Source organism: Gadus macrocephalus, chromosome 4 (genome assembly GCF_031168955.1).
Source record: "Gadus macrocephalus chromosome 4, ASM3116895v1".
NCBI lineage: Eukaryota > Metazoa > Chordata > Actinopteri > Gadiformes > Gadidae > Gadus > Gadus macrocephalus.
This window is the reverse complement of record NC_082385.1, coordinates 3,443,239-3,464,205: the sequence shown is the minus strand read 5'-3', so window position 1 is coordinate 3,464,205 and position 20,967 is coordinate 3,443,239. Positions and strand designations below refer to the sequence as shown.

Sequence of the window (20,967 nt, the reverse complement as noted above, 5' to 3'; positions counted from 1 at the left end):
ACAGAGAGTGAGTGAGTGAGCCAGTGAGTGAGGGAGTAAGAGACACAGAGAGTGAGTGAGCGCGTGCGTGCGTGCCTAGCTGCCTGCGTGCGTGACTGCGTGTGTTTGTGAGTGCGTGTGGGTGCGTGACCACGTACCCGTCTGGTTTCCTCCCACCAGGATCTTCTGGACCTTCTTGCAGACCTGCAGAAGTGTCGCCCCCACGAAGGCGATCTCCGCTCCGAAGCGGAAGCTCTGCGCCCACGGACAGATCAATGCTGGATGATTAATGATGCTAGGATCAAAACTGGACTAGTTAATGATGTTGGGATGGATGGCACCACTAGCTAAGGTGTCCTAACACCCCCCCCCCGCCCACACACACATTAGGGGTTGTCTTAGTCATAAGTAAATCATTTCTGTGCAGAGTGTGTGCAAAATGCCGAAACTGTGACCACACACACACCCACACCCCCACACACACACACACACACACACACACCTAAGTTCCCCCTGCTGGGAGAAGGCGACTGGTGGAACCTACGTTCACACACCACCAACGCGGCGGGAGTGGGAAAGACAGCGGTTGGGGAATTTTTGACGAGCCGCAGACACAGAGCTGGACTCGGAGCAAACCTAAACAAATCACTGACACCTCAAAGATTCCTGCATCATTCTCTCAAAATATGCACTCTGTGAACTCACGGTGCACCCAACGTGCGGGATGGGCAGGATGGGATAGGGGGGAGGGGAGGGGGAGGAGAGGGAAGGAAGGAGGAGAGTGGGGAGGGAGAAGGGAGGAGAGGAGAGAGGGGACGATGAGGAGAGGAGAAGAAAGGGGAGGAGGAGAGGGAGGAGGAGAGGGGGGAAGAGGGGGGGAAGGAGGAGAGGAGAAGAGAGGAGAGAGAGCGGTGCCTGTGTTCTACATTTGGCTCGCTGGTTGTCTACTCGGGCCCGTTACATAATTTCAACCTCCGGAGGATACATTTACAGAACAAATATTTCTTCTGTAAAAAAGCTTGATTGCAACCTACCAAATTACCAACTCGGTATTATTATCAGGCCCGCTAATAATTTAAGAACATATCCATTACCTGGATATGTTCTCAAACCTCAAAAGCATACAGAGAGATGGACGTGTCGACTATCGTAGAAACAGACAGCTTCTTTTTTCTACTTTTGATATGATGGCAGACACTTTGAATGTTGGATCATAGAATGTTGGACCTCATTACAAAAGGTAAATAGGTGTGTGTGTGTGTGTGTGTGTGCGTCAGGTAGAATAGGTGTGTGCGTGCGTGCGTGCGTGCGTGCGTGCGTGCGTGCGTGCGTGCGTGCGTGCGTGCGTGCGTGCGTGCGTGCGTGCGTGCGTGCGTGCGTGCGTGCGTGCGTGCGTGCGTGCGTGCGTGCGTGCGTGCGTGCGTGCGTGCGTGCGTGCGTGCGTGCGTGCGTGCGTGCGTGCGTGCGTGCGTGCGTGCGTGCGTGCGTGCGTGCGTGCGTGCGTGCGTGCGTGCGTGCGTGCGTGCGTGCGTGCGTGCGTGCGTGCGTGCGTGCGTGCGTGCGTGCGTGCGTGCGTGCGTGCGTGCGTGCGTGCGTGCGTGCGTGCGTGCGTGCGTGCGTGCGTGCGTGCGTGCGTGCGTGCGTGCGTGCGTGCGTGCGTGCGTGCGTGCGTGCGTGCGTGCGTGCGTGCGTGCGTGCGTGCGTGCGTGCGTGCGTGCGTGCGTGCGTGCGTGCGTGCGTGCGTGCGTGCGTGCGTGCGTGCGTGCGTGCGTGCGTGCGTGCGTGCGTGCGTGCGTGCGTGCGTGCGTGCGTGCGTGCGTGCGTGTACCTGGGTGAGGTAGAAGAGGTGTGTGTGGGGGGCGGTGCGCAGGGCGTTCACGGCCCCCCTGAAGGTGTAGATCTGCTGGTGGGGGTCCCCCACCAGGACCTTGGCACAGCGCTGGGACAGAAGCACGTCCATGATGGCTGCCGCACACAAAAGGTAAGTAAATTAAGCACAATTTATTCATAAGGCACATTTAAAAACAGTTTTCACTGGCCGAATCGCGTCCACGGTGCAAACAAAGGCATATAAAAGAACACAGACTGCTTTTATATACCTACAATAGGGCTGGGCGATAACTCGATTACGATTATTAATCGCGATAAATCTCACGTCGATTACGACGATAAGCATTAGACATAAATGCTTGATATATATATATTTTTTTTAAATTAAAAAAAAACTAAAACATTTCTGATATGGATTTACCTGACAGCCAATGCGGCAGAAATAAACAAAATAGTCAGATCGCAGTTTTGCGGTGCCTAAGTACACGCCCATTCCCTGGTGCATGTCACACACACACACACACACACACACACACACACACACACACACACACACACACACACACACACACACACACACACACACACACACACACACACACACACACACACACACACACACACACACACACACACACACACACACACACAGCCTATCAACAACAATGAAAATAAGAGAAAAAAAATAAATAAATATATATATATATATATTTTTTTTTTAAATATTATATATCGTGATTAATATCGATATCGAAAAAAAAATCGTGATAATATTTTTTGCAATATCGCCCAGCCCTGACCTACAGTATATACAAACGTTAAAGTGGATTTGAAATAAGGACAGTACATGAAAAACATACAAATAACAACAAATCATAAAAGGGGAGGAAAGGCCAGGGAGAAGAGGTGTGTTTTGAGCCTAGATTTAAAATTGGTGACGGAAGGAGCGTCTCTAATTGAAGGCGGCGGTTCGCTACAAAGGCGGGGGCCAGCCACAGCAAAAACCCTGTCGCCCCTCTGTTTTAAATCTAGTGCGTGGAACGTGCAGGAGACCCATGCTACATGATCTAAGGGTCCTGGGAGGTCAAAGGTTGATTAAAGAAGAGAAATAAGAGCCGTGTTCGAAATCGTTCCCTATCATGGATGTACTGCACTAAGTAGGGTGCACGCCATTTTGTAGGGTGTTCGAATTCTCAGTGGTCCACTATATAGGGCACTATATAGTGGACTTAAAATAGGGTACATACGATGTACCCTGCATGTTACTCCCGTATACCACAATGCAATGCGGTCGTCATTTTCCGGAGGAGAAGAAGCAGCTGAATAACCGCGAAAACGAATACATTTAATGATGGAGTCTCCGGCTTTCGTATAGAAATGTCAACAATTTTTTTGGGATTTAACATAGAAAATGTAACATTCAAAATTAGTTAAAAAAAACTTGAACAAGGAAATGTAACATTCAACATCAATACAACCTCCAGCTTTCCTCGTGAGTGCCCGGTTTGTTTACATGATGTGGGCGCATCTGTCTGCGTCGCACAAATACCCGGCGCATTTACTGACGCAAATGACGTTTAGAAATGTTCAGCGTAGTGTCCGAATTCTCGTTCCCTATTCCCTATATAGTGCACTATATCATGTACACTATATAGGGAATAGGGAACGAGTGTATAGGGAACGATTTCGAACACAGCTACAGAGTTCCAAAAGTGCAAATATTTTATACTTTGGTGAACTGCCGGAAAAGACTCAAGACTCACTTGTTCAGAGTTCACTCTGCGTAGCCTCCTCTCTTACCCTCCTCCCACACGCCTTTTATGCACTTATTGTATTTTGATAGTCCTCGCACTTAAAAGTAGTACTCAGCATTGTGTAGCATCTTCTCCTAGCCGTCTGTTGTATACGGGGAAGGGGTTAACCTTATAATTGTTAGTGCAGTGCTTGGCACTTGTTTCTATGAACACCCTTTGCTGCACCAACAGCGATGCTATGTTGTTTCTCTTTCTTCTGACACATGTGTGGTAGAAAATAAATAACCGAGTTCCATCACTTCAACTAAACAAAGAGAGCTTGAGTAATCGAGGAGTCCGGATCAAGTGTGACAGGAGACTTCATTGCTAACCGTGAACAAGCAACAACGAAGCCGAGTGAGGTTTGCAAAGACACTGCCGATCATTAGATCCCGGCCTCTTTTTATACTCGCACACCAAGCTATTCTCCATATTGTATGATTGCCCGCAGCATGCAAGATCTTCTTTTAAGGTAAGGCCGGTCAGCCATACATTTAAGCAGCAGTACATCTGGACCCCTTGATTCTTACACGGGCAGATCACCAGAAATAAGTTTGGGACAGACTCTCTGGCGTCGTGTCAAGTTCCACTTTTGGAAAAACAGACGATTATCTACTTTCCAATATTAATGTATCTATCTGATATATAGGCCTGATAATGCTCAGTTATCACAAAAGTAATGGTTAATTTCTCCCATACTTGTAAGTTGCTTTGGATAAAGCGTCTGCTAAATGCCTTAAACGTAAAACGTAACTCCGAACTACTTAGACAGGCTCTACTTAAACTTGATTGTGACAATTTACCAGGTCTTGTGACCGGGACACCACTATTTGGACATGCGAGTTGGTCATGTGACCTGCCCATATTTGGAAATGCAAGTCAGTCATGTGACCTGGTCACGTGACTCACCGGGTGTGCAGTCCTGAGCCTCGTCGATGAAGATGACGTCGTAGCGGTCCGACAGGCACGGCTTCGGCTCTTTGAGCTGCCACAGCTTCAGGTAACCTAGGCAACACAGCCGCCATGTTGGACGTGAGAAAACTCAACCATCATTGCTCCTGTGAGTGAGTGAGTGAGTGGGTGGGTGAGTGCGTGCGAGCGAGCACTCTCCTTACCATCGTGGGTCATGTGGAAGCCCTCCTTGCTCTTCTCGTTGAGGTCTTTCATCTTCCTCCAGATCTCCTCACAGTCCTGGACATACTCCTGCGACAGAGACACGAGGAGACGCTCGTCTTTAGGACAGAGCAGCGCTACAACGCGGCTGCCGAAAGGTCAGCAAAAGGCACGGCTGCTGGCATCATGTTTAAAATCCCACACTTCGGGGCTGGTAAGAGGCAAAATATAAAAACACTGCAGTTAAGCAAGGATGAGGGAGGATTATCTGTGCCTAATTTAAGGGAATACTTTTTTGCAGGGCAATTGAGGTTTTCAGTGTGTGCATCCTGCCCTCTATACAATGCGAAATGGAAAGATATAGAAAATATTATAAAACATTTCCACTTCATGCTACATTAGGAGATAAAAGGGAATAAATTACATCAAAACAGCCAAAATGAAATTATTAAACAAACATTGGATATTTGGTGTAAAATTGTTAAGAAATTGTTAAGAAAAACTTGGAGGGACATGCCAAAATATTAACCTCAGCCTCCAAGCCTTCAACAGTGGAGGGATATAATCAAGGAATTCTTTACAATGGAAAGGATGACTTTTTCTCTAAGATCTCAAGGAGAAATGTTCACACTAAAATGCCAGACTTCGGGGAGAGCAGACATGAGGACACTTCAAGCAGTTCTAAGAATAAAAACAAACAACTAATCAGCGGATGAGATCATCTGGATCAGGCTCGCTCGCTGCCTGCACGGGACGATCACAACCAAGGACAAGAAAAACAACTTGATTTTCTTTCTCTCTTGTTCCTTACACCTCAACACACACGAGCGAGCGCACATGTTCAGCGTACCGCCTTTTCCTGGGCGTCCAGGGTCTGGGCGAGGCCCTTGGTGTTCTTGAAGGTGTTTGGCACGTGGTGCGGGGCGATGCGGCGGTCGGCGGAGGCCATGAAGGCGTTGAGGGCGGTGGTGACCACCTTGCCGTGGATGAAGCCGCCCCGGCCCGCCGGGAGCACCTTGGCCACGGAGAACACCTTCAGGTTGGGCACCAGCTTCTTGCTCAGTTGGTAGCTAGGGACAGAGACGGGGTGGGGGACGCCTCTTAAAATGGTGACTACAGGGTACGTGTAAACAAACAACAAACAACAAAAGTGAAAGTGAAAGTGAAAGTAATATAAATTGTACAGATTACCTGTCCTCCAGAATCTCAGAACCTCAGAGAATTTCAATTGGTTATGACTCTGCACAACAAGCGCTCCGTTTACGTGCGTCAGAACCCTAACCTCTGTTGACATTTCCAAAATGCCTTGCGGTCGTTTAATTAAGGCATGCTTTCATGCACACAAACCTTAACGCGTCATTAGTAGGAGAAGAAATGGACTTTAACTATGGGCTCATGCAAATACTTCCTATAAAAGACACACATACAAGTGTTTCCACATATAGGATTGGTACCTAACAGAACTACAGCTTGGATTGGTCAACTGTATGACCCCTGCAGCGTTTGTCCCAGGGTCTACCTCGAACTGAGGCGGGCTCCTTGGGTGGGCAATCCCAGTTGGCGATATATTAGTTGTAAAGTAACCGGATGAGTCTTGCATAAACACACTCATGGTGTCCGCAGCCATGCTTATCCTGTTGGACGTGTAAACGAGAAGCACCGAGAATGTGCTTAACCGCAATTTCCTTCCTTGTTCCCATGGGCGTGCGTGCGTGCGTGTGTGTGTGTGCGCGATAATAATATAAACAACCACTGCCGCTTCAATTCCATTAAAAAAGCTTTATGTCACGACTATTGTTGTGAACAGTATTACCAATGCATTATTTCTCTTTTTTTTTTGTACCTGATGGAAGTACGTTTTCTTTCCTTACGAGTTTTGTCTGCGCGTCTGTGTCTGCGTCTGCGTGTCTGTCTGTCTCTCACCTCTTGCCGACGTCGCTGTAGGCGATGGAGTGGACCGTCCTGCAGTCCACGTTGCCGGGGAAACGGCGCTGGGCCTCGGTGGCCACCGACTTGTTGAACGCCACGTAGAGGCAGCGGAGCCGGGGGTTCTGCTGCGCGTAGCGCACCAGCGTGGACGTCTTCCCCGTGCCTGCAGGGAGAGACCGCCACGCACACACACACACACACACACACAGCAGAGTTAATGTGACCGGAGAGCAGGAGACAGACCAGAGAGAGAGAGACCAGAGAGAGAGAGACAGACCAGAGAGAGAGACACAGACAGACACACACAGAGAGAGAGAGACACACAGAGAGAGACGTTTTGATCTATTTCAAATCACTGTTATTTATTCCGGAGCCACTAAATGAAAGAATGGCAGAGAGAGAGAGAGACACAGACAGACACACACACACACAGAGAGACGTTTTGATCTATTTCAAATCACTGTTATTTATTCCGGAGCCACTAAATTAAAGAATGGCAGAGAGAGAGAGAGAGAGAGAGAGACACACACACAGAGAGAGACGTTTTGATCTATTTCAAATCACTGTTATTTATTCCGGAGCCACTAAATATATAAATAAATAAATAAAAAAAAAAAGAGAGAGAGAGAGAGAGAGAGAGAGAGAGAGAGAGAGAGAGAGAGAGAGAGAGAGAGAGAGAGAGAGAGAGAGAGAGAGAGAGAGAGAGAGAGAGAGAGAGAGAGAGAGAGAGAGAGAGAGAGAGAGAGAGAGAGAGAGAGAGAGAGAGAGAGAGAGAGAGAGAGAGAGAGAGAGAGAGAGAGAGAGAGAGAGAGAGAGAGAGAGAGAGAGAGAGAGAGAGAGAGAGAGAGAGAGAGAGAGAGAGAAAACGATTACAAATTTAACACAAAATATTTATTTAATACTGAACGTTTTCTAACATTCCAGCAGACCTAATAGCAAGAATTTAAGAACAATGTACCTTTAAATAAATGAGCAAAACAAACAAGAGTAAGGTCAATAGTTTCTTTTTAAAATATGCCGTTTCATTCGTTCCGCATGTGTGTTTCCCGCAAATGTCAAACTTACGTTCAAAGTTAAATAACAGCTCGATCATCCATATGTATTAAATTACACTTGTAACTAAGAGAACACACATGTGAGTTGTTGATCACATGTTGAAATTATGGTCTCCCTTAGGGATAGGGTGAGAAGCTCAGTCATCCGTGAGGAACTCGGATTAGAGCCGCTGCTCCTTTACTTAGAAAGGAGTCAGCTGAGGTGGTTCGGGCATCTGGCAAGGATGCCCACTGGTCGCCTTCCGGGGAGGAGACCTCGGGGAAGACCCAGGACTAGGTGGAGAGATTATATCTCAACACTGGCCTGGGAACGCCTCGGGATCCCCCAGTCAGAGTTGGTCAATGTGGCCCGGGAAAGGGAAGTCTGGGGCCCCCTGCTTGAGCTGCTCCCCCCGCGACCCGACCCCGGATAAGCGGATGACGATGAAGATGATGAGATGAGATGTTGAAATTATTTGTAACGCCATCTTTGAAAAAGCGGATAACTGAAAAGTGTTTCAATCGACCCGGCTCTCCCCTATTTTGTTTTTAACAGGTGCGCTCTGTTCTTTTTTCCTCTCCGTTTATTGTCAGTTAGTTGTTAACAAATTTACGTGCGGCTCTTTTTTAATCCCTCTTTTTTTAGAAGCGCACCCGGCTCATTGCACACTGGTTGGTTTTATATATCTCAAGTTACTAATCGCAACATGAAAATAAAGTTTTAGAAATTTTAGGAGATAGGCCTGAATAACACCAATTGAAAAACTCATAGGCCTTGTTGGAAAATTAATACCTCGTCAGATGACGTTTATTACTTTTTAATACTTTTTAATGGCCTTAATTTGGGCTAATTTCATTTACTACCTTTTAATACCTTTAACAACCCCGCGGAAACCCTGTAGTAGTAGTCGGAGTAATATTGATAGTAGCAGTAGTATTAAATAGCAATAGGGATGGTAGTATAAGTAGTAGTAGTAATAGTGATAGTTGTACCAGCAAAGGCCATGATCTTGACCACCTGGTCGGGTTGGATCCGGTGGCTCAGAATCTGTTGTTGTTCATGGGTCAGCCGGTAGCGCTCACTGACAACACAAGATCACACACACACACACACACACACACACTTAAATCGATTCATTCCCCCATTTCAAATCACAACTCAAAACTCATCTGTTCCAAACTGCCTATTCCACCTGATGCCAATTACTATGTCGTTTGTGCGTTGTGTGTGTGCTCCCTCACCCGTTGGGCCCTGTGGTGATTGAGGTGGAGGAGCTGTGCATCAGGTAGAGGACGTAGAAGATGTTGTAGTGGATCCTGCAGAGAGGGAGAGTAACGAGCCAACGTTAATTATTCATGATTCAAAGCTTATTATTGATACGATGGTTTTCGAAATAAAAGGTGTTGCGAGGAAAAAAAAACACCCGGTACACACAAAGACATATTTAGAGCCGATAGGGGCAGGGGCAGAGCGGAACTCTTCACAGTGTTAAATACAGTACATCTTCAACAACTTCCTTTTATTTCCTAAAGTCGTTCACCAGCTTCCGCAAAAAAGAGTCAACAATCACTTGCTCAGGGTTCACCTAGACTCTGCATAGCCACGCCCCCCTCCCCCCATGACCTTTGACTTTGTTGTATGTTCAACGTCCTGGCACTTAAAAACAATGCTAGGCATTGTGTGGCGCCTCATCCTAGCTCTCTTTGTCGTTAACCTTAAAGGGGACCTATTATGCTTTTTCGACTTTTATGACCTATAAACGTTGTTATAATGATTGATAGTCATGTTTAACCATACTAAAGTGTCAATTAATGACGTACATGCATTTCGACGTATTCCCTGCTGACAGTCAGGGGTGGCTGTGCAGAGCGCTAAACACTCGGGACAACGATTGCGATTCATTTGTTCACATTTCCGGGAAATCATCTACGTAGAGGCACTCCTGCCGCGCCCCCATATGCCTGGTCAAATCTGCCCGCGCGCGCGCTCCAAGGAAGGTAACCAATCACAACGGAGTGGGGTTGGCAGGAGGGGGGCGAGGGGGCGGAGAAGGACGAAACCGAGCGTTGACAGAGAATGCTGAGAGCGCCCAGATGAGAGGAAGAGTTTCCCGAAAATCGACATCGTTTTTTGTGTATGGTTAAACATGACTATTAAATCATTATAACAACGTTTATAGGTCATAAAAGTCGAAAAGTATAATAGGTCCCCTTTATCCCTAGCGCAACGGTGACCCTCTCTCCGTCGCGCCGGCTCCGGCTCCGGCTCCGGCCGGCCGGAAGAAGGCGTTGTCGCGGTTACCTGCTGCTGACCTTCACCTCGTTGTTGGCGGCGGCCAGCAGGAGGGCGGCGGCGTGGCTCAGGAACTCCACCACGGCGCCGCGGGACATGGAGGCGAGCAGCAGGTCCACCAGGGCCTGGACGTCCGTCACCGCCTCGCTCAGCACCAGCACGAGGGCCATGGCCGCGTAGGGGTGGGGGTCCTGAAGGGGGGGGTCGAAAGCATACGAGAGGTCAATGTGTCGCTGTCAATCCGTTGGCAGTTGGGGAAGAGGGAATTCTTCCTTAACTGCCAAACAGGAAATTCCTTATTGTGATTGTGGAATGTTTGCGGGAGGAAAACATTGTCCTAATTTGACATGTGGACTCTGTCTGATTAAAAGGTAAGGAGTGAGTGGCGGGTGTGTTTGACAGGCTTGGGGTGTGTTTGACAGGCTTGGGGTGTGTTTGACAGGCTTGGGGTGTGTTTGACAGGCTGTGTGTGTGTGTGTGTGTGTGTGTGTGTGTGTGTGTGTGTGTGTGTGTGTGTGTGTGTGTGTGTGTGTGTGTGTGTGTGTGTGTGTGTACGTGGGTTACAGGTGTTGGGGTGTGTGTTTGTATAAGGATAAGGTGTGTGTGTGTGTCTCAGGTGCGCGTGTCGCTACCTGCTGCTTGAGTTCGGGGAAGCGGCGGGCGAGGCAGGACTGGGCCACGGGGAAGAGGCGGTGCCCCCCAACGCACCGCATGAGGTCCTCCGGCCTCAGCCGCTCACCAGATGCATGCTGGGACATCAACCTGCACACACACACACACACACACACACACACACACACACACACACACACACTTCAACACTTCAATTCCCTACTTATCTCAAGCGTTACATCAGAGCACCGGACAAGGCGGACTAAACCATATCACGAGGAAGGATGGGAGGGGGGGGGGGGGAGCCTTACAAGACGAGCCGTCGGACGCTCTCCTGTGGCAGGCTGGGGTCCAGAACGCCCCCGTCCTCCAGGATGGACTTCATCTTGGCCACCGTGTCCTTCTCCCCCATCATGTAGCGGTAGTACTGCTTCTTGTACGGGACGAACTATAGGCCAGAGGGAATAATGCCGCTCTCTAATAGGTCGTCCATCTCCCCGGTTCGGCCTATAGCGTCGTACGTCTAGTGGCGTCGGTGCATCATCATTAGCTGTGTTCGAAATCGTTCCCTATCCACTCACTCACTATTCCCTATATGGTGTTCATGATATAGTGCACTATTTAGGGAACGAACAAACGAGAATTCGAACACTACGCTTAAGATTTCTAAACGTCATTTGCGTCAGTAAATGCGCCGGGTATTTGTGTGACGCAGACAGATGCGCCCACATCATGTAAACAAACCGGGCACTCACGACGAAAGCTGGAGGTTGTATTGATGTTGAATGTTACATTTCCTTGTTTAATTAATTTTGAATGTTAAATATTTAATGTTAAACCCCAAATAAATTGTTGACATTTGTAAACGAAAGCCGTCATTAAATGTTATTCGTTTTCGAGGTTATTCAGCTTCTTCTTTTCCTCCGGGAAAACACGACCGCATTGCATTGTGGTATACGGGAGTATCATGTAGGGTACATCGTATGTACCCTATTTTAAGTCCACTATATAGTGCCCTATATAGTGGACCACTGAGAATTCGAACACCCTACAAAATGGCGTGCACCCTATTTAGTGCACCACATCCATGATAGGGAACGATTTCGAACACAGCTATTGAGAGTAGAGTGGTTCGGTCTCAGGTTGCTTCATGTGACCACGGACTCAAGCGGGTTGACCGGCGTTCACAAGAGGGTGTGGTGGGGCAGTGTAACACACTGGTAGTCGGCTGACGGACGACATGTTAACGTAACCGTGGTAGACTGCCAGCAGACGACATGTTAACGTAACCGTGGTAGACTGCCAACAGACGACATGTTAGTCGTGGCGGTCTGCTAACAGAATACATGTTAATGTAAACGTGGTAGTCTGCCAACCGACGACATGTTATTTAAAACAGGCTAGTCTGCTAACCGACTGCATGTTAATGTCACCGTGGTAGTCTGCCAACAGACGACATGTTAATCGTGGTAGTCTGCTAACAGAATACATGTTAATGTCACCGTGCTAGTCTGCTAACGGACGACATGTGAACGTAAACGTGGTACTCTACGTGTTAATGTCAACGGGGTGGTCCGCGGCGGCGGTCTGACCTTGGGGTCCTGGACGATGGTCCTCCAGGCGTGGCAGACCAGCACGACGCGGCGGTACAGGTCCTGGGCGGGCAGCAGCAGCAGGATCAGTCGGACCACCTCCTCGGGGAGGTCCTCCATGCGACCCTGCGGCTCCTGGAGGCCCCTGTTGCTGCTGCCCAGGAGCCCGTAGTGGGCGTCGGGAAGCGGCTCCACCCCCTCGTCCTCCTCCTCCTCCTCCTCCTCCTCCTCCCCGAGATCCCGCCCCCCTGTTTTCTGATTGGTCGAGTCTCTGGCGGCGGCGCATTCGAACAAAGTGTCGTCGAACATCTCCGACGTGACTCCCTCCAGGTGGTCTATCTCCTCCCCTTCCCCCTTCTCCGTCTCAGGATGTTCCTGAGCCAGAGCGGCCAGTAGGCTAACGTCGTCGTCGTCGTCGTCGTCGTCGTCGTCGTCCCCGGGGTCTCCACTCCTCCCTGGCTCCGCCCCCGACCCCGCTGGTGGAGGTGGGGTGGTACCCCCTCCGTCGCGCGAGGAGCTGGGCTGCTGGGACCCCTTCTGGGGGCTGGAACTGACCACGCCGGTCACCTGGTAGAAGTCATTCATGCTCTTCTGCTGCTTGGAGGGACTCTCTGTCCGACATGGAGTAGAGAGGGAAGGTGCGGAATTAAATTACATTTACATTCAGGGCACTTAGCAGACGCGTTTATCCAAAGCGACTTACAATAAGTTCATTTGTCAGAACAATATATCGCTGTCGGTACAATAAGGATGTTCATAGAAACGGGTGCAAAGCACTCATAATCGCTAGGTTAACCCCTTCCCTTTATATAACTTAATATAGCTAGCAAGGATAAGATGCTACACGATGCTATTTTTAAGTGCAAGGACGTACAACAGACAACAAGTGCATACGTTACGTGCCAGGACCGGCATACATACAATAAGTGTGTACATCAAGGCCCAATCCCATTTCCATCCCTTACCCCTTCCCCTTACCCCTCCCCCTAGTTTTGAAGGGGTAAGGGGAAGAGGGAAGGGGAAGAGGGAAGGGGTAAGGGGAAGGCGTTAGCCCTTACCCCTTCAAAACAAGGGGGAGTGGTAAGGGGAAGGGGTAAGGGGTAGAAATGGGATTGGGCCTAAATGCCTTGACGTACAACATACATTAAGTGCGTAAAATTGGTGCGGGGGTAAGCGGGAGGCTTATCCAGAGTCTAGGTGAACAACAGCACAGCCATATGAAAGAAGAAGGAAGGCAAGATTGATGAAAGAGTACCAAGCTTTCGTTTCTTGGTGGGCGTCCTCGGGTGTGGCCGCCTGTTCGGGGGGGTGCTGGGAAGAGGCCTGGTCTGGCTGAGGACACTGGTGCCGTCCGGGCCTCGGCCCAGCTCATTGCAGTCTTCTGCGTTCAGGTGGATCCTCTTCGCCTTCCCTGGAGATGGACGGAAAGGATCGAAGGAAAGGCATCAGGGGGAGAAGCTAGACGGAGGGCAAGGTCTCCCTGCTGAGTACTGGTCATTAGTACTGATCATTCTTTATTGTTTACCTTTATTGGAGGTTATTAATCACACTCCCTCTGACAGGTTATTTTATGATTAACGTTGGATAACCAACCACTGATGTGTTATGTACGGCAACCCGCAAGGGACAGTTGTTTAGGACTTCTACTGTGTAGTAGTCCCGGGGCCTCTACGAATAGTCAAATCTCATCGGGTCAAGGATGAAAAGGTGGCTCCTTTCGAACATAGGCAAAGACAGCGCTGCTTTTCCTAACCGACGTCATTGCGCCACGTGGAGTATTGCTGACCTCTAGCGTCTCTACAGTGAAACTACAGTTTTCCGAAGTTTGTCTACAACAAGCACTCTTTTGATCCATGCGTTCTTGTCGTATTGATTTCAATCAGGTTGTCGCCAACAGTGAGAATCACTTAGGTCGGACTTGGCCAGCGAAAATATTTTAGGCCAGTTGAAAACCCAATTCACATGTGAAAAAAAAAAAAAAAAGAGGCTCAACTTATGTTGATGTTGAAATGAACTTCCCCATTAGTAGTCTTTCTTAACTGTGAAGTCAGAATTTTATTTTCTTAGGGTGCATATTGTGTGCTTAATAACCAGCAATAAATGATTTAATTTCTATTCAAATAATATATTTCTGAAATTGGTATCCATTATTTTCTTCTCTTCTATTATTCTGCTTTACCGCGTCTCTCATGCTTCTTCGCGTAGAGACGGTAAACTTCGTCGATGGCATGTTGCTTTAAATATTGCAGCCGTAAAGGATTATTGGATACCACTATCTCCTTCCTTTCGCAACGGTTGCTCAGGAGTAACCTATGCTAAAGGAGGGTTAAAGGAAGCCTCGAGGCTCCTTTCCTAAGCATTTTTAGAATTCGAACCACCTTTCCTCCAAGCACTTCCTGGTCCTCTCCATGGGAAAGGACATTTCCTATGCAAAAAAGAGAATTCGTAGAGGCCCCTAGTCTTAGTAGTGAAAGTAGCAGTTGTGGTATAAGGATACGTTTATAGCAGTGCAACTATTCCGTGGCTTTCAGCCAGCACGTCTCACCTGTCCTGGCCAGCTCCATCTTTGCTGGGTGGGAGTGAATGTTGTCAACAAATCAACATGGTCCTCAAGTGAAAGCGAAAAAGCCTTTAGCAGGCAGCACTATGGCACCGCTCCATAATACTGTGTGTTGCTATACTGATACCATGCTTGTTCGACATTATTGTCCCCCACCAGTTTGAATTTTATCCAACAGGTGTTTTAGAAATTCAATAACACTCCCTATGTATACTGATTGAGCACCAAAGTTCAAACACCGGTCGCAAATCTCGCGATGGGAGTTCTTGTTCGACGGTCGTGGACAGTGAACGCGTATACTCTGGCGCCCTCTTCGGTACACTGGATAAAATACTTTTTTTACATCTGGAAAATGTAATTTAATTACAATTACACAATACAAAACTAGAAAAAAATACTAGAAAAATGTATATACCTAGACTAAAACCTATAGTTTAGGTATATAAAAGCCAATACTGGCTTTTATACGATGATAATAAAGTTATTCTGCTCTCGGAAAGAAGATAAACGCTCATTGACAATTCTACCAAATCCCTCAAAAGATTTGAGTGAAACTCTGAATGACGAAGAAGTAATAAAATGTAACAACCTTGAGCAGTTGGTAGTATGTTTTTATTTCAATGCAATTCAGGTATATCAATTTTATCAATATAACACCATATTTCCTACATTTAAAATTCTCCAAGTGCAAAATTGGATTGGGCTACAAAACCACATCAATTAAGGCACACACTGTTATTTCCATATAGCAAACTTACAGCGAATTAAAGAATAGCTTAAATGGCAAAACATTAGAAAGTTAGGAATGTTGGAAGAGTCATTTCCGTATGTAATTATACAGTTGTTACAACATATATGTAAAGGGTGGGTAGCAGTTCGGGTTCTAAAAACGGCAGGGGACATTATTAATGACATAAGGTGCACAGCAATACTTTAATATTAGAGACTATATCAACCACAACCGATGAACAATCTAACAGTTTTAAAAACCTACAACCTGAGCACTTCAAACGAGTTACCTAATCGACTAGTGCTCCATGTTGACCGAGTGATCCATAGATTGCGTATCCACGAAAGGCTGCAACAATCTCTCTCTCGTTCTTCCTATAGCCTCGTCTCCTCAAAACTCGTTTGTCTCCTCGTTACCTCACTGCTTGAGTACCGGCAGCTCGTTGGGCTTGAAGAAGGCCTGCACCATCCCCATGGCGTAGAGGTAAACCTTAGTATCCACCACGATCTTCTCCTTCTTCAGCATCTCTGCACAAGGGGGAAGTACGTTAACATGTACAACGGTTCATACACACGTTCACACAACGACGGGGGAGTCAACTATGCAAGGGGAAAGCCAGCTTGTCGGGAGCAGTCATGGTGAGAGGTCTCTTGCTCAGGGACACCTCGGCACTCAGCTAGGAGGAGCCAGGGATCGAACCAGCAACCTTCCGATTCCGCTCTACCTCCTGAGCTACTGCCGACACACACACACACACACACACACACACACACACACACACACACACACACACACACACACACACACACACACACACACACACACACACACACACACACACACACACACACACACACACACACACACACACACACACACACACACACCCCCCCCCCCCCCCCCCCTCGGCTATGTGTAAAAATATGTTATTAGTTTCATGTTAAAAACAAACCATCTATTTTGGTCTGGAACTCAGCCAGAGGCACGAGGATGACTTCGACGAATTCTGGAGGGAAAGACGTTTTCTGTGATGATTTAACACGGTATAAAAAAAGTTGCCATGCAAATTTCATTATTAAGGCAATCATTTTCAAACTGAATGCGTTTTATTTCATTACCTCCATCACCTGCGGAAGGAAGGGGAGAAACGACAGGGGACGAGTTAGATGACAATAAAACCACAATGACTAAATTCACAGTAAAATAAAAATGTAATAAAGAGAAGATGGTACACGAGTGAGTATCTGAATAAAAGCTTATTAGCTTATTGTGAGTGAGTGAGTGCTGCCCCAGCTGCTGTGTGTCAGTAGATTATTGTGAGTGAGTGAGTGCTGCCCCAGCTGCTGTGTGTCAGTAGATTATTGTGAGTGAGTGAGTGCTGCCCCAGCTGCTGTGTGTCAGTAGATTATTGTGAGTGAGTGAGTGAGTGCTCACCCAGCTGCTGTGTGTCAGTAGATTATTGTGAGTGAGTGAGTGAGTGCTCACCCAGCTGCTGTGTGTCAGTAGATTATTGTGAGTGAGTGAGTGAGTGCTCACCCAGCTGCTGTTTGGGGTGGATGTTCTCGCCGTCGTCTCCGTTGATTATCACCGTGACGATGTTGGTGGTGCAGTTGGACAAGCCGGGATCCAGACAGGTCACTGATGACAAGACGACAGACACACCAATCAACAAGAGCAGGAGAGCCTCAATCCATACCATCATCATATTCATCTTGGCGGAACAGCATGGTTAGTGTGTGGTCTGACCGAAAATGTAACATATTCAGTTAAGGCATTTGGAAAATAAAACCTGTCGCACTTCAAATTAAACATCGTCAAAAAAGTGATCCGTGTGTGTACTTGTGTGTGGAAGATGTACTTTCTGTTCAAGGTGAAATTGGTGAACTTTTTATTGAATTGCTCAATAAAAAAGGGGTTGTGTTCAAAATAAAACATTATAAAAAGGTTATGTGACCACAATGTTTTATGATGGACCATTTGTATCCAAGAGCACACTACTCCTAGTGCCAAGACATCTTGCACCCCGTGCTGATCACCACTAGCATGTCAACAACACCAGGTCAACGCTAGCACGCTAGCACGCGAGCACTAGCCCATCCAAGGAGACCCCCTCACCTGGTGTGACTCCCACCACCTCCCCCATGTAACCCGTCTCCTCCTTCAGCTCCCGCACCGCCGCCTCCTTCGCCCCCTCCCCCTGGTCGATCAGCCCTGGGGAGGGAAAACACACGAGATGAGGCGTCGGCCCCGGTCCTGTCCGCACTAGCACACAGCGGTCTGTGCACAACATGAGCCAGGGTCCGGCAGTGTGGTGAATCCCGACGGCTAGCCAATCCCATCCCTCTCGTCACGCCTCCCTCCGAAGCCACGCCCCCAAAACACAAGGCTAGCTCGCTAGCTTCTCAGATAGGTCGGCCTAGCATTGTCGAAGAATCCGGTTGTTCTCTTTGAGTGCAGACAGACAGGTACGTAGACAGACAGTCAGGTAAGTAGGAAGAAAGATAGGTAAGCAGACAGACAGGTAGGTAGGCAACTAGGCATAAAAGACAGGTAGGCCTGTCTGTCTGCCTTTCGACCAGCCCGAATGCATTTATTGTATTGGCTTACTATAGGGTGTGACAGCCACAGAAGCTGGATGTTTCTAGCTTCAAGGCAAGAGTATTACATCACAAAAAAAAAAAAGAGGTTCATAACCTGAAATATGTTTAATAAATAACCTGGTTTGGCACAAGACAACTCTAAACCAAATAGAAAAAGAACAGGAGTCATGGACAGCGTCAGAAAAAGTACCACAGTAATTGAATTCAATTGAATTCAAGAAGCTACCAGCTATCATTAGAGCAGGTCATGCATTTTTCTTTATCATCTTCCCTAGACGGTGGAAGACAAAATAAAAACGATGAAAGGTGTTGAAATATGTCATTTAGACATTCTTATCTTTGGTGGCCCTAGTGTGAACTGATGATTGTGAAGTGGTCACTTAGAAGCTATACTGTGGGCGAACAAATGGCCCTCAGATCCAACAAAGATGTTAATCTGGTCACAGCTGGAGCTAGTCCTACCTGCGGGGAATTCCAGGGAACAGCATCCCAGTGGTGGGCGAAACTGCTTTACCATGACAAGGCAGTCTTTGTGGAGGGTCCTTTTCAGAATTGCAATTATCCCAACGCCTACAAGGAGACAAGTGGTGGTGGTGGTGAGGCCATGTGAACAAGAAAAACACGCCCAAGAGGACCACACTGGGAGGGGAATTAAATTAAAAGACTGGGTTGAGCCTCACCATCCGCCTCAGTGTTGAGTGGTCTGGTTGTCCTTTTGACACTTTCCCAGGTTCTTGAAGAAATTAAGACACAAACGTGTTAAGAGTGTTAAAGAGGACATTTACAGCAACGGATATTATGTTAAAGCCATTAGAATGAGAGCACACGCAGTACCTTGTGTTTCCAGCGGGGTCCATGTATGTGGTCTTGTCAAGTTTGACCCATTTCCCTTCGGCCATGGCCTACACGATGCAAATGACACAATAAAGAGTCATGTATGGCAGATATTATGCTATTGGATACATACTGATGATCACATTTTACAGTTCAGAACATTACAATACTACTATATTTGTCAGTAGGGCACTGAAAGTCATTTTGCGTCCCTGGGAAGGCCCCTCAAAACATTTAGGACCTACAGGTAAACAGGTACAAATGACACAACATACACAAGCAGCACAGATGACAGATTATTGAATACATACCGATCACATTGTACAGTACATAACATTACCTTGTTATGTTATTGAACACAAACTCATACATACTGATCACATTGTACAGTACAGCTGCACATATGCTATTGAATACATACTGATTACATTGTATATTACAGCTGAACTGTACCTCTTCCTTCACAACATGCGGGGTGGTGGTAGCGTTGGGATGCTTGAAGCCGCTCATGTTGGTATCTGTACGTGTTTGGATCACATCGTTACAAAGGGACTATAGCATTTCATGCGACCTTTTTCGACATGATATGTTCAGGCAAATACCATGATGCAATTTCTCAATGGATGAACAAACAGCGTCACTACAAGGCAAGGCAAGGCAAGGCAACTTTACTTATATAGCACTTTTCATACACAAGGCAGACTCAAAGTGCTTCATATAAACATTGTCATACAATAAAATAAAATAATAGATATTTAGCTGAAAGCTAAAGCAAACATAAAATAGAAAAAGGCATTTTAGTATTAAAATAGAAAATAAAGGCAAAGTTAAATGTATTTAAGATTTAGCAGAAAGCTATAGCAAACATAAAAGTCTTCAGTCTTGTTTTAAAGGTGCTCAGAGTTGGGGCAAGTCTTAAATCCTCTGGGAGTTTATTCCAGCTATTTGTTGCATAGTAACTAAATCCTGCTTTCCCATGTTTTGTGTTTACTCTGGGGATAATTAACAGATTGGTCTCAGAGGATCTTAGTGGTCTAGAAGGCTGATGTAGTGGAAGCATATCAGTTAAATATTTTGGGCCTAAACCATGTAGGGATTTATAGGTTAGCAACATGATTTTAAAGTCAATTCTCTGACCTACAGGAAGCCAATGTAACGATTTCAGAATTGGTGTAATATGATCAAATTTTTTGGTCTTTGTTAGAACTCTAGCAGCAGCATTCTGAACAAGCTGAAGCTTCCTCAGAGTTTGTTTTGGGAGACCTGTAAGGAGACAATTGCAGTAATCAAGCTTACTAGTGATAAAGGCATGTACAAGTTTTTGTAAGTCTTCGGTGGACATGAGCCCTCTAAGTCTTGCTACATTTTTAAGGTGATAATATGCCGATTTTGTAACTGATTTGATGTGACTGTCGAAATGTAAATCTGAATCCATGATAACCCCTAGATTTCTGGCTTTGATTGAGGTTTTCAGGGACAGAGAGTGAAGGTGTTCGGTTACTTTAAGCCTTTCCGTTTTAGAACAAAATACAATTATCTCTGTTTTGTCCTCATTTAGTTGAAGGAAATGTCGGCACATCCATTCTTTCACTTGCTCAATGCACTGGCACAGCAGATCTAAGGGCCGATAGTCATTTGGTGATAGCGATACATAGATTTGCGTGTCATCAGCATAGCAATGATGGTCAATACAAGCCCAATCCCTGTCGTAATTTATGCAGCAACTGGCCAAATCTTATCTAATTTCCTGTTTGTGTGTACAATAAGGAGATGTGTTGAGTCTGGAGACGAGTGGGACAAAGCAAAACATGTACATAGGGAAATGTACAAGAGCAGAAACTTTACTCACGTGAAAAATGAACAGTTTTCTAATGAATTGAAGTCACAAGTCACCGTGGCCGTGCTACCTAGACCCGCCTCCCGTTGTCACAGGGAATATCGTTCCCCTCATGGACCTATTAAACAGGTCCCCCTCCAGCCTAGAGCAGCCTCCTGGTGTCACAGGGAACAGCATCCCCCTCCAGGGAGTTTCCATATCATTGTCCCATATTCCAGAGGGAAATTGTTG

The 20,967-nt window shown here is 46.9% G+C and overlaps 2 protein-coding genes across 6 annotated transcripts in view; both read right to left on the bottom strand.

The window, feature by feature from the left end:
- The window catches only part of fbxo18 (F-box DNA helicase 1), a 31,612-nt gene extending 16,649 nt beyond the window's left edge, over nt 1-14,963 (bottom strand). For 2 of the 4 annotated variants that reach the window (XM_060049527.1, XM_060049528.1), the window contains exons 1-14: nt 14,721-14,945; nt 13,431-13,586; nt 12,176-12,786; nt 10,895-11,031; nt 10,604-10,733; nt 9,981-10,162; nt 8,921-8,995; nt 8,672-8,760; nt 6,639-6,807; nt 5,566-5,785; nt 4,718-4,805; nt 4,512-4,607; nt 1,808-1,944; nt 138-234 (exon numbers count right to left, since the gene is read on the bottom strand). In XM_060049527.1, coding sequence (XP_059905510.1) covers nt 138-234; nt 1,808-1,944; nt 4,512-4,607; nt 4,718-4,805; nt 5,566-5,785; nt 6,639-6,807; nt 8,672-8,760; nt 8,921-8,995; nt 9,981-10,162; nt 10,604-10,733; nt 10,895-11,031; nt 12,176-12,786; nt 13,431-13,586; nt 14,721-14,739 — 2,206 coding nt within the window. In that variant the 5' untranslated portion in view covers nt 14,740-14,945. Of the gene's footprint in view, nt 1-137; nt 235-1,807; nt 1,945-4,511; nt 4,608-4,717; nt 4,806-5,565; nt 5,786-6,638; nt 6,808-8,671; nt 8,761-8,920; nt 8,996-9,980; nt 10,163-10,603; nt 10,734-10,894; nt 11,032-12,175; nt 12,909-12,971; nt 13,587-14,720 lie in introns of those variants that run through there. The other 2 variants (XM_060049525.1, XM_060049526.1) reach the window with 2 other exon arrangements.
- A 362-nt stretch (nt 14,964-15,325) lies between these two features.
- On the bottom strand, nt 15,326-20,907 carry nudt5 (nudix (nucleoside diphosphate linked moiety X)-type motif 5). Of its 2 annotated transcripts, none has more exons than XR_009525315.1 (10): nt 20,749-20,907; nt 19,353-19,417; nt 18,900-18,967; nt 18,746-18,798; nt 18,528-18,635; nt 17,581-17,676; nt 17,002-17,103; nt 16,418-16,592; nt 15,887-15,992; nt 15,326-15,854 (listed from the first exon to the last, which is right to left on the bottom strand). XR_009525315.1 is itself a non-coding variant. In XM_060049538.1 (10 exons), the coding sequence occupies exons 2-10, from the start codon at nt 19,407-19,409 to the stop codon at nt 15,883-15,885; spliced, it is 657 nt and encodes a 218-aa protein (XP_059905521.1). In that variant the 5' UTR covers nt 19,410-19,417; nt 20,749-20,907; the 3' UTR covers nt 15,326-15,882. The 2 variants fall into 2 exon arrangements, 1 of the variants encoding a protein (XP_059905521.1); XM_060049538.1 differs by having other exon boundaries at nt 15,326-15,992; nt 16,418-16,471; nt 16,584-16,592.
- Nucleotides 20,908-20,967: the final 60 nt, after the last annotated feature.